Source organism: Petromyzon marinus, chromosome 38, assembly GCF_048934315.1.
Source record: "Petromyzon marinus isolate PM22_M1 ecotype Great Lakes invasive population chromosome 38, UKy_Petmar_22M1.pri1.0, whole genome shotgun sequence".
Lineage (NCBI taxonomy): Eukaryota > Metazoa > Chordata > Hyperoartia > Petromyzontiformes > Petromyzontidae > Petromyzon > Petromyzon marinus.
In genome coordinates, this window is record NC_133704.1 from 9,415,991 (window position 1) to 9,430,671 (window position 14,681).

The 14,681-nt window shown below is 48.5% G+C and overlaps 1 protein-coding gene across 5 annotated transcripts in view; it reads left to right on the forward strand.

Annotated features, from left to right (window-relative positions):
- TYW1B (tRNA-yW synthesizing protein 1 homolog B) overlaps positions 1-14,681 on the forward strand; it is a 139,253-nt gene that overhangs the window by 40,497 nt on the left and 84,075 nt on the right. For all 5 annotated transcript variants that reach the window (XM_076072642.1, XM_076072640.1, XM_076072639.1 and 2 more), the window contains 3 exons: positions 201-310; positions 3,812-3,989; positions 5,595-5,730. In XM_076072642.1, coding sequence (XP_075928757.1) covers positions 201-310; positions 3,812-3,989; positions 5,595-5,730 — 424 coding nt within the window. The remainder of the gene's footprint in view (positions 1-200; positions 311-3,811; positions 3,990-5,594; positions 5,731-14,681) is intronic.

Consider the following 14,681-nt stretch of genomic DNA (forward strand, 5'->3'; position numbering starts at 1 on the left):
GGCACCTGCTGGGTCTGTCCCGAGACCTCCCGTCAGCGAGTGCACCTGGCCTGGCACAGGCTCCACGGCGCCTGTTCCAGGCCACTAACTGACGTCGCTTAGTGGCGAATGGCGAGTATTGGTGTTGCTATGTGTAACTGTGTGTGTGTGCTATGTGTTTGTGTGTGTAACCGTGTGTGTATGTGCGATACTGGCTGCAGGCACCACACGAACCCCGTGGGGACGGAGTGGCGCTGGAAGATGGATCCGCCCGAGCTCATTCTGCAGGAGGCGCTGGAGAACCACATGGCCATGATCCGCCAGTTCAAAGGTCCCACTAGGGCAGGGGTCGGCAGCAAAAATAAACAAGAAGAGATATTTTTTTAGAATTCGGTAAAAAAAAATGCCCTCAATATTTCAAGAGCCGCAATGCAACGCAAATACGAGGCGGTGGTCCTTAATAAATAACGTCACCAAGCAATCCTTAAAGAGCCAGATGAACTGGACTCCCATGGTAAACTGGACTCCCGTGGTAAACTGGACTCAAATGGTGAACTGGACTCCCGTGGTGAACTGGACTCCCGTGGTAAACTGAATTCCCATGGTGAACTGGACTCCCGTGGGAAACTGAATTCCCATGGTGAACTAGATTCCCGTGGTGAACTGAATTCCCATGGTGAACTGAATTCCCGTGGTAAACTGAATTCCCATGGTGAACTGGACTCCCGTGGTAAACTGAATTCCCATGGTGAACTGGACTCCCGTGGTAAACTGAATTCCCATGGTGAACTGGACTCCCGTGGTAAACCAGACTTCCATGGTAAACTGGACTCCCATGGTGAACTGGACTCCCATGGTAAACTGGACTCCCGTGGTAAACCGGACTCCCGTGGTGAACTGGACTCCCGTGGTAAACTGGACTCCCGTGGTAAACCGGACTCCCGTGGTAAACTGAATTCCCATGGTAAACTGGACTCCCATGGTGAACTGGACTCCCGTGGTGAACTGGACTCCCATGGTGAACCGGACTCCCATGGTAAACTGAATTCCCATGGTAAACTGGACTCCCATGGTGAACCGGACTCCCATGGTAAGCTGGACTCCCATGGTGAACTGGACTCCCATGGTAAACTGGACTCCCATGGTAAACTGGACTCCCGCGGTAAACCGTACTCCCGTGGTGAACTGGACTCCCGTGGTGAATTGAATTCCCATGGTGAACTGGACTCCCGTGGTGAACTGAATTCCCATGGTGAACTGGACTCCCGTGGTAAACCGGACTCCCGTGGTGAACTGAATTCCCGTGGTGAACTTGACTCCCGTGGTAAACTGGACTCCCATGGTAAACTAGACTCTCGTGGTAAACTGGACTCTCATGGTAAACTGGACTATCATGGTAAACTGGACTATCATGGTAAACTGGACTCCCATGGTGAACCGGACTCCCATGGTAAACTGGACTCCCGTGGTAAACTGGACTATCATGGTAAACTGGACTCCCATGGTAAACTGGACTCCCATGGTGAACCGGACTCCCATGGTAAACTGGACTCCCGTGGTAAACTGGACTCCCGTGGTAAACTGGACTCCCGTGGTAAACTGGACTCTCATGGTAAGCTGGACTCCCATGGTGAGCTGGACTCCCATGGTAAACTGGACTCCCATAGTGAACTGGACTCCCATGGTAAACCGGACTCCCGTGGTAAACTGGACTCTCGTGGTAAACTGGACTCTCATGGTAAACTGGACTCTCATGGTAAACTGGACTCTCATGGTAAACTGGACTCCCATGGTAAACCGGACTCCCGCGGTAAACCGGACTCCCGTGGTAAACTGGACTCCCGTGGTAAACCGGACTCCCGTGGTGAATTGAATTCCCGTGGTGAACTTGACTCCCGTGGTAAACTGGACTCCCATGGTAAACTAGACTCCCATGGTGAACTGGACTCCCATGGTAAACTGGACTCCCATGGTAAACCGGACTCCCATGGTAAACCGGACTCTCGTGGTAAACTGGACTCCCATGGTAAACCGGACTCCCATGGTGAACTGGACTCTCATGGTAAACTGGACTCCCATGGTAAACTGGACTCTCGCGGTAAACCGGACTCCCGTGGTAAACTGGACTCCCGTGGTAAACCGGACTCCCGTGGTGAACTGAATTCCCGTGGTGAACTTGACTCCCGTGGTAAACTGGACTCCCATGGTAAACTAGACTCCCATGGTGAACTGGACTCCCATGGTAAACTGGACTCCCATGGTAAACCGGACTCCCATGGTAAACCGGACTCCCATGGTAAACTGGACTCTCATGGTAAACTGGACTATCATGGTAAACTGGACTCCCATGGTAAACTGGACTCCCATGGTAAACCGGACTCCCATGGTGAACTGGACTCCCATGGTAAACTGGACTCCCATGGTAAACCGGACTCCCATGGTAAACTGGACTCCCGTGGTAAACTGGACTCCCATGGTAAACTGGACTCCCATGGTAAACCGGACTCCCATGGTAAACTGGACTCCCGTGGTAAACTGGACTCCCATGGTAAACCGGACTCCCATGGTGAACTGGACTCCCATGGTAAACTGGACTCCCATGGTAAACTGGACTCCCATGGTAAACCGGACTCCCATGGTAAACCGGACTCCCGCGGTAAACCGGACTCCCGTGGTGAACTGGACTCCCATGGTGAACTGGACTCCCATGGTGAACTGGACTCCCATGGTAAACCGGACTCCCATGGTGAACTGGACTCCCGCGGTAAACCGGACTCCCGTGGTGAACTGGACTCCCATTGTCAGGGTCGGCAACCAAAATAAACAAGAAGCGCCATTTTTTTCGAATTCGGTCCAAAAAAAAAAAAAACCCTCAATATTTCAAGAGTCGCAATGCAGCGTGAATTACGAGACGGTGGCCCTTCGTAAAAAAAACAAAAACGTCAAGAAGCAGTCCTTCAAAGAGCCGCATGCGTCTCCGGAGCCGCAGGCGGCCGACCCCTGCACTAGGGCAGCCGAGTTCTCATGCCAGTTTCAATGTCCTGCTGCGGGGCAGCACGAGTATTGGGTGAATGTATGTACGTTGAACTTCTTTCGCACCGTACGTAGCCAACCGTGCCTATCGGAGGTGCAAATCGGAGTATCAATGCCGGTTTAAAGAGCCTGATTGAATGATATATGAGGTTAGTGACACTTTCAGTTATTTTTCAATGGCGCGGTTTAAACTAAATAATGCAAACAGTGCTCGAAGAAGTCCTTCTCTTCCTACATTTAGGATATCGCCGCTGATTCCATCTTCTCCTGGACTTCTGCAATTATGCAGTGTGTCTCCTGCTGAAGTGGTTTTGCTCGTTAATATGTTTGGTAATCTCTCTTCTTTCACGATTACTTTGTGCCATTCTCATTTTGACCGGGTAGCTGAAGAGAAATTAAATTGGCGTAAAATTCAGTCATCATTTTGGAATTATTTCTCCATTTTTGTTCTTCAGCTGTTGTATTCGGCTCCTTCCTCCGGGAGGGGGGAATTTAAGAACCCGTCATTTCTCTTAGAAGTTCTTAGCCACTTTCGGTTGCGTTTCCTTGAATCGTTTCTAATTTACATGTGAGTCATTTTTCTTACGTCTGCGTGTTTGTGTGTGTATGCGTGTGCGCGGTTGTGTGTGCGTATGTACGCGTGTGAGCACGCGTGTTTGTCCGTGTGTGCGTCTGCGTGTTTGTGCATGCGCGTGTACGCGTGTGAGCACGCGTGTTTGTCCGTGTGCGCGTCTGCGTGTTTGTGTGTGCATCTTTGTGCGTGCATGTTGGTGCGTGTGCGGTTTGCCGCCGAGTTCAGGCGTGCCGGGCGTGAGGCCGGAGCGCTTTCAGGAGGGGCTGGTGGCGCAGCACTGCGCCCTCTCTCTCGTGGGCGAGCCCATCATGTACCCCGAGATCAACCGCTTCCTGCGACTGCTGCACCGCCGCGGCCTCTCCTCCTTCGTCGTCACCAACGCGCAGTTCCCCGACGAGATCCGGTGAGTTCCCCCCCCCCCCCCCCCCCCCATTCGTGTTCGCTCAGTCGCTCGCTCGCCCTGGCTTCTCACCTACGGAGGTGCGATGCGTCCACGCGTCGCTGCGTACCGCTGCCTGGGCCTGCGTTGGCCCGCGTTATCCTGATTGGTTCGTCAACACCCTGCCGCTTGGCCTCGGCCGGTGGCGCCATCCCACCACGGAGAACAGGCTCGTGGGAGGAAGCGAGCAACTGAGCGAAGTGTATGTAGTTAAGTTTCGTGCGTGCATTGTGCGAACGGCGCGTTTCGTTTTTTTGCAACGTGTGCATGCGTGCAGAGCGGGGGAAGCGTTGGAGTAGTGGATCGTGCGGTGATGCGGTCACTGTGAGCTTGCTCTTTGAATTTTTAGTTTTTTTAGTTTAATGCTTTATGATGTGTAACAAATAAATGACAACCCCTGTAATAAAAGTGTTACATTAGTTATTGCTGTTCACAATCCTGATGTTTTATAGCATAATGTGTAAAAAAAACACTTTTTTGTTCAAAGCGCCTCTGAAAATACTTAGAATAAAACATATCTTAGTTGCTACTGCCGTAGTATAAATTTACAGCTTGCTAGAATTTAGGATTTAAAAACCTAAAATATGACATAGCCGGTGTATTTTGTGGACGTAATTTATGGAAGGTGGATTTTGTTGGAGCTTAACGCATTCAACCCTTAAACTTAAGCCAGTGGACGGTGGGGAGGGCGGCTGCCTTACGCATCCTTCATCATTTTATTGGCTTGGTGTGTCTTGATGTTTTAAGCTCGTTATAAAATAATGCTCAAGTCGGTGCTAGCCTTCCCCTGAAAATGCAATGGCGGTGGAATGTTTTGTATGTGCAGCATATCACCTTGTCACTCGCAAAGTCGTTGCGTAAGCAAAGGAAATTGTGATGTAGTTTCAGCGCTTGCTTGTGTCGGTGCTGTGGTGTGCATACCAACGTCCGTGTGAACAAATGTGCCCCGTGATAGAAGTAGCAGGATCGCCCAGGGGACTAATGCCATGCGAGAACCGCTGACATCCTGGTTTTCCATCCATACAGCCACCCCATGATTAAGCCTCGGTTTTCAAGTATAGCGAGTCGGCGGTTTCAGCTTGAGCACCAATGACTACGCATAAAAATTAACCGTCAAATTATTTTGTTTTTGTTGCCGCTTAATTTTCTTAACCCTGCTCTGTAAATTTAATATTTCGTATTAATTGCCGTGTGACGAACACTCTTTGCAGGTGTCCCGAGAGTGCATAAAATATACCTTTGACACAGGGTATAGTGCACTGCTTACTGCGAGAGTTTGAGATGGATATCGATGCTTGCACACCGATTTGTGCGTTCGCTTGCTTCCGAGATGCCTTTGAACGACAGGGCCCAGCACGAACTGCAGGCCGACCTGCGACTCTCGCCTTGAAGTGTGTGAACATGCGTCGTGTACGCACAGGCTTAATGACCACTGATGTGGTGGTGCGTCGTCCATTCACCTTGCTGTGCAAGTGGGAGAAAAAATAAGAATGCTTGCGCTTGGAAGACACACGCCGACGCTTGTGCTGTGGCGGGCGCCAACCTTGCCGCCCCCGTTCCACCGCCCAGGACACTGGAGCCGGTGACGCAGCTGTACGTGAGCGTGGACGCTAGCACGCGCGAGAGCCTGCGCAGGATCGATCGCCCGCTCTTCAAGGACTTTTGGACACGCTTCCTGGACAGCTTGAGGGCCCTGTCCGAAAAGGTACCATTGGCTGTGGCACCGTTGTTAACTGTGTCGTTATGTTTATAAACGCACGGAACTTGGGCGAGTTTGTGTTTGCCGTGTGAGTGTGTGTGAGCTGTGTTGTTAGTCCTTGTGGGCCGCTTATTGTTTGTAAACCTCACTTTACTGCCACGTACCGTGAAGAGAATTCGATTGGGAGCCGAATTGGCTTGTATACATGTATACGTCCTCTGCTTGTTTTGGCTTGTATTGTGAGTATTTCCCATAACGCAGTGTGGTCTTAATACATTGTAATATTTAAGGTTAAAGTTGAATGGTCACAGCCATTATCGTTGATGCTACTGCATTTTACTGTCACGTCCTTTGCTCACGTATTGCAGTGAACTCATGGCCTGCAAGATCTACAGTACTTCAGTACTGTCATGACCATGAGGTTTTGCAGTGAGCCTACAGCTGATGATCCCTGGCCACTCGTTTGCTGTCACTGAGCATTGGTTATTCCCTGCACAGACAAAAAGCTCAGGATAAGCGCATGTTGGCTTTTAATTACATTTTTGGACACTTTTACTCCCAATTGTGCTGTTATATCATGATACGGAGTAACCATTCCGATCTCACCCAGAACGTTGCATCACCCGATGTAGGAGACATCGCAGGACTGTTTGTGAAATCCCTTCAACAGACCTCGACTGAGAAATATTTGCCGCAAGACGGTCAAACCAATATTTGTAATTCTCACAGCTGGAAATGATCCAAACGAAGTGAAAACAACATTTTTTGTTATATTCTAGTTATTTATTTATTTATTTGTATGGTCATTTGGTGGCTGGGCTGAGAGCGTCAACTCTCACTGTACTAGACAAGCTGGTTTCATCATGGGTGGCTGAAAAACCTACCCTGTGAATCCACGGTCTCAGTCGTGCTGGCTCATTGCTCTGACCCTTGAGCAAGTTGCAGGGTGGGGTCCCGTTCACCGCCGAATCTCGGAACGGGTGAGCGGCTCAGCGTTAATTTTGATTCATAGAGGCATAGCACCGCTGTTTTTAAAGACATTTTACTCACCGCAGAGAACTGTAGCGACACACAACCGCACCCTACGATAGCTGGCACCAAACTGCGCCACACGCCCTCCCGCATTGCCTTGTGGGAGCCTCGGTACTGAAAAAGTTACTTTCACACGTGCATCATCGTAACGAGTTTCCCTTGTTAAGATAAAAAAAAACTATTTTCCATGCCTACACTTTTATTTTCACTCTAAAAGTTGAAAATTAATTATTTCGAGCCCAGAATTAATAAAATTTGATGTGCTGCATATAGGTACGTGTGGGATTTTTCGCGTCATTTTCTTTTTTTGTCTCGTTTGAGGCAAAACAAAAATATCACCCCTGCGCTCAGTGCGACTGCACACGGGGGGTTTCGCCTGCCGAGCGTCGGTGCCGCCCCGTGCCTGCTCCGCGCTGTCACCACCGCGGCGCGTCACGTTCCGCACACAGCCATCTCTTCAGCCTAAACGGCCTCATAATTCCAGAACATTTGTCAGTGTCCCCGTGGGCAGCCCCTTGCCATACGTCAGAGGGCGGCTGACTTCGCGCGCACGTGCATGGCCGGCCGCTGCTACGATAATCATTAGTCGTGCATACGTTGACGGGTTGGGGACGAAGATAGATTTTCTTTTTCTGTCAGCGCTTAACGATCCCGTGTCTTGCGCTTGAATCAGTCGATGGTGCTTTGTAGCCCTTGGTCTTGATGGCTTTGGGGCTGGGATGCGTGGCCGGAATGCCATGACTTTTTTTTTTCTGTTACTTGCCCGTCTGTAACCGCATCGAGCAGCCCGTCACTTTACCGCCATCAGCATGTGGTTTCATCATGGGGAATTTTGATTTACATTAAGGTCAACTTCACGTGACAATGCGTTCACGCCACCACAGTGAAACTTAACGTTGCGGTCGCCAGGTGTGTCACGTGGTGTGTGCGATGACCTCCTGCCAGCGGATGTACACGTGGCCTTCAAGTGCACATAGCCTGGCACAAGCATCGTGGTGACATCACTGCCACTTAGTGGCGAATGGTGGTTGTTTTTGCGATGACCTCCAAGCCCTTGGATCTCCACCATTTGCTCCACCCTAACCCAGATTGGCAATCGGCCTGATCAGCGTTAACATTAAAAAGTTCACCAATTAAATGTGGCGACATGTTCACTTTTGACCCACTTGGCATCGCTTAAGTAAGGCTGAGGTGGACATTCCGTTATGTTGCGTGAGTTAAATTATCCAGTTTGAATCTTTGCTTAGCGAGTGTTCATGACTTGGTGCCAAATTTTATTTGTTTCCTTAAAGAGCCACAGGACGGCCATTTAAGTTGTATTTTCCAAGCGGCGGAGGAGGAGAGGTAACCAGCCAGGATTCTGACAGTTTGCCAACATTCTACTTTTGAGTTCAGAAAACCGCTTCAGAGTCATTGTGTCGACGCTGCTGCTGCATTGCTAAGCGAATGCGGGCTCACTTTTGACACGTTGATGTTACTTTAGACACTTTAGTAGATATGTTGACTTTAGACACGTAACTATTTACCAATACAGCACACTGGTGTGTTGGAGAGTACAACAAAGTATGTAAATGTTGTGGGTTTACTCTCCAACACACTGGTGTGCTGTACTAACAACGAATTGGCATGTTTTGTTTACTTAACCAAACCCTACTAATTGGCTGTATCGGGTAGTGCTGGGTTTAACGACACTTTTATATTTTCGCGATCTAACCCAAAAAAACTCTTATGGATATAATATTGGTCGCGAACGCCTACGTGTTATTTTTTATTTTACCAGGTAAAGCCCACTGAGCTACGTGGCTCTTTTTCAAAAGTGACCTGGCTATCACAAATGACGGCTCAACGAAGTGGCTTATCAAGTGGAAATTTATAGCAGCCAAATACTCTATAACGCACGTTTCTAAATGTGGAGGGAAAAACCGGAGGACCCGGAGAAAAATCCACACGACCACGGGGAGAACATGCAAAGTCCAAATATACTGCAGGCGTCAGGGTCGGTCCAAATTGGTAGGCAGCGCTCGCAGCGCCTCAACATCAGTCCATCCTGCGAGCTCACATATAGCAGCAAAACCGCCTTTGAAAGGTGGCCCAATCGCCCCCTGCGGCTGCAAACTCTCGTACAAACGGCAACCGCTTCTTGAGGGTGGGCATCTCCGCGCGCGCGAAGTCTGCGGCGAGTCAAATTTGGCGGGAGCGGTTTCCCGCCCAGCCGACAAAATGGCGGCCGCTCGCTCGGGCTGGGGCTCCGCCGTTTCCGGCGCTCGGCTAATGGTGGCGGCGGGGCTGTCCACTCGTCCTTCTCGAAGCACTACGTCTTCCTCCGCCTCCTCCACGTCCATCTCCGCCACCAGCGCTGCCGCCGCAGACAACAAGTCCGCGAGGCACACATTCCGTATGCGGCGTCTTCCTCCTGACGGCCGCAGCGTGGAGTCGCAGTTTTCCTCCCGCTGCTCCGCCGGGAGCGCCTCCTCGGGATTATTCTCCGGGGTCCCGGGTCCCAGGGTTGTCTGGGGAATCACCTCGCCGCTGTCTTCCTCGTCCGAAGACACTACGGTGTCTTCCTCCGCGTTAACATCGACTTTCTAATTTTAACTTTCCCTAATTTACTCTTTGGTTATTTCGGTAAAGCCTCGTAGAAAGAAAGTAAATTAAATAATATAATATGACATTTCGATTGCAACACAAGCAATCGTCATCAGAGTGTGTCTCTGTGTTGTCTCTCTCTCTCTGCTTGTGTTTCTCTCTTTGTCTCCGTGTCTGTGTTTTGTCTCTCTCAAATTTAGTTCTACCTGATGACGATTGCTTGCGTTGCAATCGAAACGTCGTATTCTATTATTGAATTTATTTTCTTTCTACATGGCTTTACCGAAAGAACCAAAGAGTAATTCCTGCAGTCACAAAAGCTTCAAATCAAGTTTTTCCCTAATTTTTATAATTTATTGTTAACACTTCTGGCACCAAATGTATTCAGTCACTTCTAATAGTAGTCGGCAACACACGTTTATTCGACACCTTTGGACACTGTTCACACATGGGATAACGATAAATGGGTCAGAACAGCCGGCACGCTGTCTGATCCATGACGCCGGAGATGAAGACATAGCACCTTGGGTTCCATTCCACCGACAGACAGCCCCTATCCAGCCTCAGGTCTTCGTCCTTCTCGCCCTCGGCTACGCCCCCTTCTGGAACCTGCCTGAAGTTTCTGGGCCACGTGCCACGTGTCCCCTGCCTGGCTCCGTCCTTGGCTACGCCCCCTTCTGGAACCTACCAGAAGGTTCTGGGCTATACCTCACATGTCCCCTCGGTCACCTTTGCCCCACATCCTTTACCCCGGCCTATCACGTGCTCCACCCCAGGCCGAGGGAGATTGACTGCAGGTATCGTGGTTAATGCAGACATGAATCCTTGTAAAAAGGTTTCAGTTTTGTTGCCAGAAAAAAGGGGAAAACCCCTATTATTATATTTTGGTACTGGCAAAGGAGGTCTAATGATGACTCGTATTATATTTTTATCCTGTTTGTTGGTGTAACGTTCTTATCCACCCCTACTGAACACCTGTGAAAAAAAGCTTCACAGTTAATCGTTTTCCTCCAGAATAAATGCTTATTCTGTTTCTGGTTAGTGCACCACAGCATAAAGTCTGCTGACTTGATCTCAGTTCACGGCTACGGCTAACATCAGTGGCAAGTGTTATCAAAATTTGACCTGGGCCTTCCCGAGGCCAACTCAGCTTTTATAAGAGGATGCGGTGTGGTGTGTCAACATCAGCACTGGAGAAACAAAGGCAGCTCCGTCTGGTGATGACTACACCACCTCCTCGTGAGCTGTGCCGGACTCAATAGTTGCTCGCTGAGAACACTTTCCCAAACACACTGCATGTGGCTACATGGGAGATCTTTGCCTCTGTGTGTGTGGTATTCTAAGCGGTGCGTGTAACGTTCAGTTTGTGTAACAGCTCACTGCGTGTAACAGCGTCAAATTCTAATTTTCTTAAATACTGCATAAAGGAACACACAGTTAAATATTACTATTGTAAAACCCATCCCGTAGCCTTCGCTCATCTGACGCCAACCTCCTGACTCTACCTCTCAGGACCAAGCGTCGAACCTGGGGCGACAGAGCCTTCTCTATAGCTGCCCCCTCACTTTGGAACTCTCTCCCAAAACAAATCCGTGACTGCACCGACCTTCCAGCGTTCAAATCATTGACTAAAACTCACCTTTTTAAAATTGCTTTTAATGTTTAGCTAAGTTTGATGTGTTTTTACCATTCGATGTTGTTTTTGCTGCTTTTATGATTTTATGTAAAGTGTCTTTGAGTATTCAGAAAAGCGCTCACAAAAAAGAATGTATTATTATTATTAAAACGGTCAGAGTTTAAATTGACAAGTTTTCTCGCGAGGATTGATGTAAACGCCACGTGTAAAATATTGATTGTTAAATTTACAATTTGAGTTTGTGGCGTTGGCAAAATGCATTTACAGTGTTTGGCTGATATAAATGTACACGTGATAAGCCACTTAGTTGAGCTATCATTTGTGGCCAGGTCGCGTCTGATAAAAATCTACATAGCTCAGTGGACATTACCTGGTTGAATAAAAAATAGTTTATAGTTTAGTTTCCTCGGCGACCTGCCTTATCCTCGACATCACAGGCACTTGCCACATGCTCTGCAGTTCGTGGCACGGTTTGGTCACTTAAGAATTGGCGCAATGATTCGTCCAATACAATCAATTCTCATGCCTACAATCAATATATGCATATATATGCGTGTATAATGTTATCATAATTTACAATGATACAAACACGATGCACGCTCATGTTACACTTAGGCTAATGGAACAACTGCATTGTGGAAATATGACAGAACAAGCAAAAAAACCAACGAATCTTCACGGTTTCATTGATCGCTTGGGAGTGAATTGTGGTGTTTGTAGTAATTGCCCACGAGATGATGTTCTGGTCATAAAAGCTATAGATGCACTGTGAATTTCGTAGTTGAGGATTTAAGACCGTGGACAAAAACTGCAAAAGTCCGACTTGACTGCAAGAGCGGTCGTTAAATGTGCCGCTCGCCACCGTTAAAATGAATCATTGTAAAAAATAGCGCGTTTTCTTGGATTTGATATTCAGTGCTGCAAAGAGCACTGTTGTGGTGTAACTGTTCTATTGCTCGAATTTGAATGAATGATGCACTTTAAAAAAAAAAAAGGTAGATTGGAATGCATGATGGAGCGCTGCTGTGAGACCGGAAGGTGTTTGGTCAAGGACGCTCGGATTAACGCCTCAGCTCTTTGCTCTGTACAGCGCCGTTTCGTCGGTGTCCTGGCCAAGCCCTGTTTTGTCCGGTGAGGTGCAATGACATCATGTGTGGCAAGGCGGTGCGGCCAGTGATACCAAAACGAGCATTTTATTGGGCTCCTTTCCTGAAGAGAATGTCCGTTAGACAGCAGCCCATCTGCCCGCAACGTTTTAACACCATGCGACTCCCCCCGCCGAGGTGTGGCTCAACGTGCCAGATTAATCACCTGCCCGTGTATTGCATTATCACCGCAGTCACCACTCCAGTAAACTATCCACAGCCCGTCAACTTTACTCCATTGTCAAGCACTCACCCTGCAACATGGATTATTTCCACTCGCCGTACTGGGCGCAAGCTGTCCTCATGAACGACGCAACATTTTATATTCTCCCTTCTGCTTGACCTTGAAACTCCCTCCCATCATCTTGTTTTCTCAGCAAATACGTTCGTTCTTAAGTGCTATATTATTATTATTTGTGGTGCTGTCCGTTGCTGGTCGCTTTGCGTTATGTGCCTTTAATCCTTTGCTCAGGAACTGCGATTAAAAAAACCCAATTTTTATTTTATTGATGCATTTCATTCCAGTCAACCCATACGGTTTACCCATATTCATGTGCAGGGAAATTGAGCAAACATTTTTTTGTGTCTATTTGTTTGTATTCCTCCCTTGTGATGGGACTTAGTAGGATCAACGTTGACATTTAAAAGGTGCACGGGGTTACCAATAAGGTCTGAATTGGTCTGTAATAAGGTAGGTACTGATAAGGGGTTGACAGGTATGGCATATGCAGCTGAACGGAGCTACCGATTATAACGATAGCGCATCAACACAGCGTGCGGGATTCTGTCCGGTAGCCACATTGCAGCGTTATTAAGCATTCGCACTCCCAACACCTTCCCCCCCCCAAAACTGTGTGCGTGGGGGTTAAACTAGATAGATGTTTCTGCACGAGGAATTGCAACAGATTTAAATGTTAGGATAGTCAATAAGGACAAGGAATTGACGAACCATTGAGTTAGCGATGTGGCGTATCGATAAAATGCTTTAAATCGTTAATAAATGCGTCCGTGAATGAATATACATCAATGGGTGGCACGGTGCCGGATAATCGATGAGCAACTTACAAGCTTGTAACATTTAAAAACGCCTTCCACTCAATCCTACGAATTGGTGTGCTTTGGGGGACGTGACGATTTGATTCACCAATACTTGGTCTTCCTCTTGTTTGTATCGTCTGGCCAGGTGTCTCAGCGGTAGAGAGAGAGAGCGGCTCGCAATTAGAAGGTTGCAAGAGTGCAAATCCTGGATTGGGGTTGACTCAGCCCATCATCGCTCAGGGGCCAATATGGATAGCCTCACCCATGCCATGAGAATGTGGAATTTCCACGACTGGCTCTGCAGAGCTTCTTCCTTTCGTACGGCTGATGTTGATGCAGCGCAACGACTACAATTTCACATTCAAGGTGGTTAAACCCAGAAAACCGCGTCAGGAGTAGCGGAGTGCATTGCTGTGATGTCGCCTTCGTTTTTGTGGATTGGGGCATTTGCGTCGTTATACGTTGAACGATCTGTTCTGGGTGGCCACAGTCACACACTGGAAAGTTTTCCATTTTTAATTTGTGCATCAGGTATCCGCATGTCCTGTAGAGCTCTAAACAGGTGATGAGCATCCGTAACTCAATGCTCATTTGAGCAAGAAATTACTTTGCCTTTCTTATATAATCTGTCTGGTACATTCTGTCTTGTCTGTGCCTGCTTATTTGTTTTATATGCTGGAAGGTACTTTACCACGTCACCGTCATGTATCGTAAAAAAGTCCATTCGGCGATTTTTATGAACGTGAAACTACATTTTGACGAAAAAAAAGAAGAAATTGTAGTTTTATATAGCGCCATTCGTGCATATTGCATCTCCCAATCGCTGAGGAACCACAGATGAGCTGGAAGGCAGCCAGGCAGTGAGCCGGTGCCAACAATTGTCCAAGCTCTGCAGCCCTCTATATATTAAGGTGTTTTCAACCAATTAATGAGCGCTTAAATATGTGGGAGTAAATCGGAGCACCTGGAGAAATCCACGCGTGCGAGAGAACAGCCCTCTATCCTGTACAGAAGGAGCAGATTATATTACTCAGCACTTTCTTGTGCAGCCTTTTCCTTGCGAGCCCAGGGTATGGCACCTCGGCACCCGCGGGAAGGGAGCTATCGCTACATTTGTGCGGCGATCCACCAACCCTCGTGTCTACGAGGGCTGGATTACAGGGCATGCGCCACCACCACCCCGGCTCTAAATGAATCTCCAAAATGACTGTTACCCACCCACCTACCTACGTGCCCTAAGTATTGCCGTTTAATGAACCTACCTTCCACGTGAGAATACCAGCAGCTGTAATTCCAAGCATCGTACGAGCGCCCAATTTCCGCCACGGCTGATTTGCCCGCGTGCAGGCGCCGAGGGCAAAGAGGCAAGCGTCCCTATCGCACAGCCTCTTGCCTGATGTAACAAAGACCGAGCGACGCCTTTGCCAGATTCCGCTGCGCCGTTATCGGGAAATGTTGTTTGCTATGCCGCTTCATTTTGTAGCACCGTAAATTTACCTGCCTCTCGCTCTGAAGAGGCG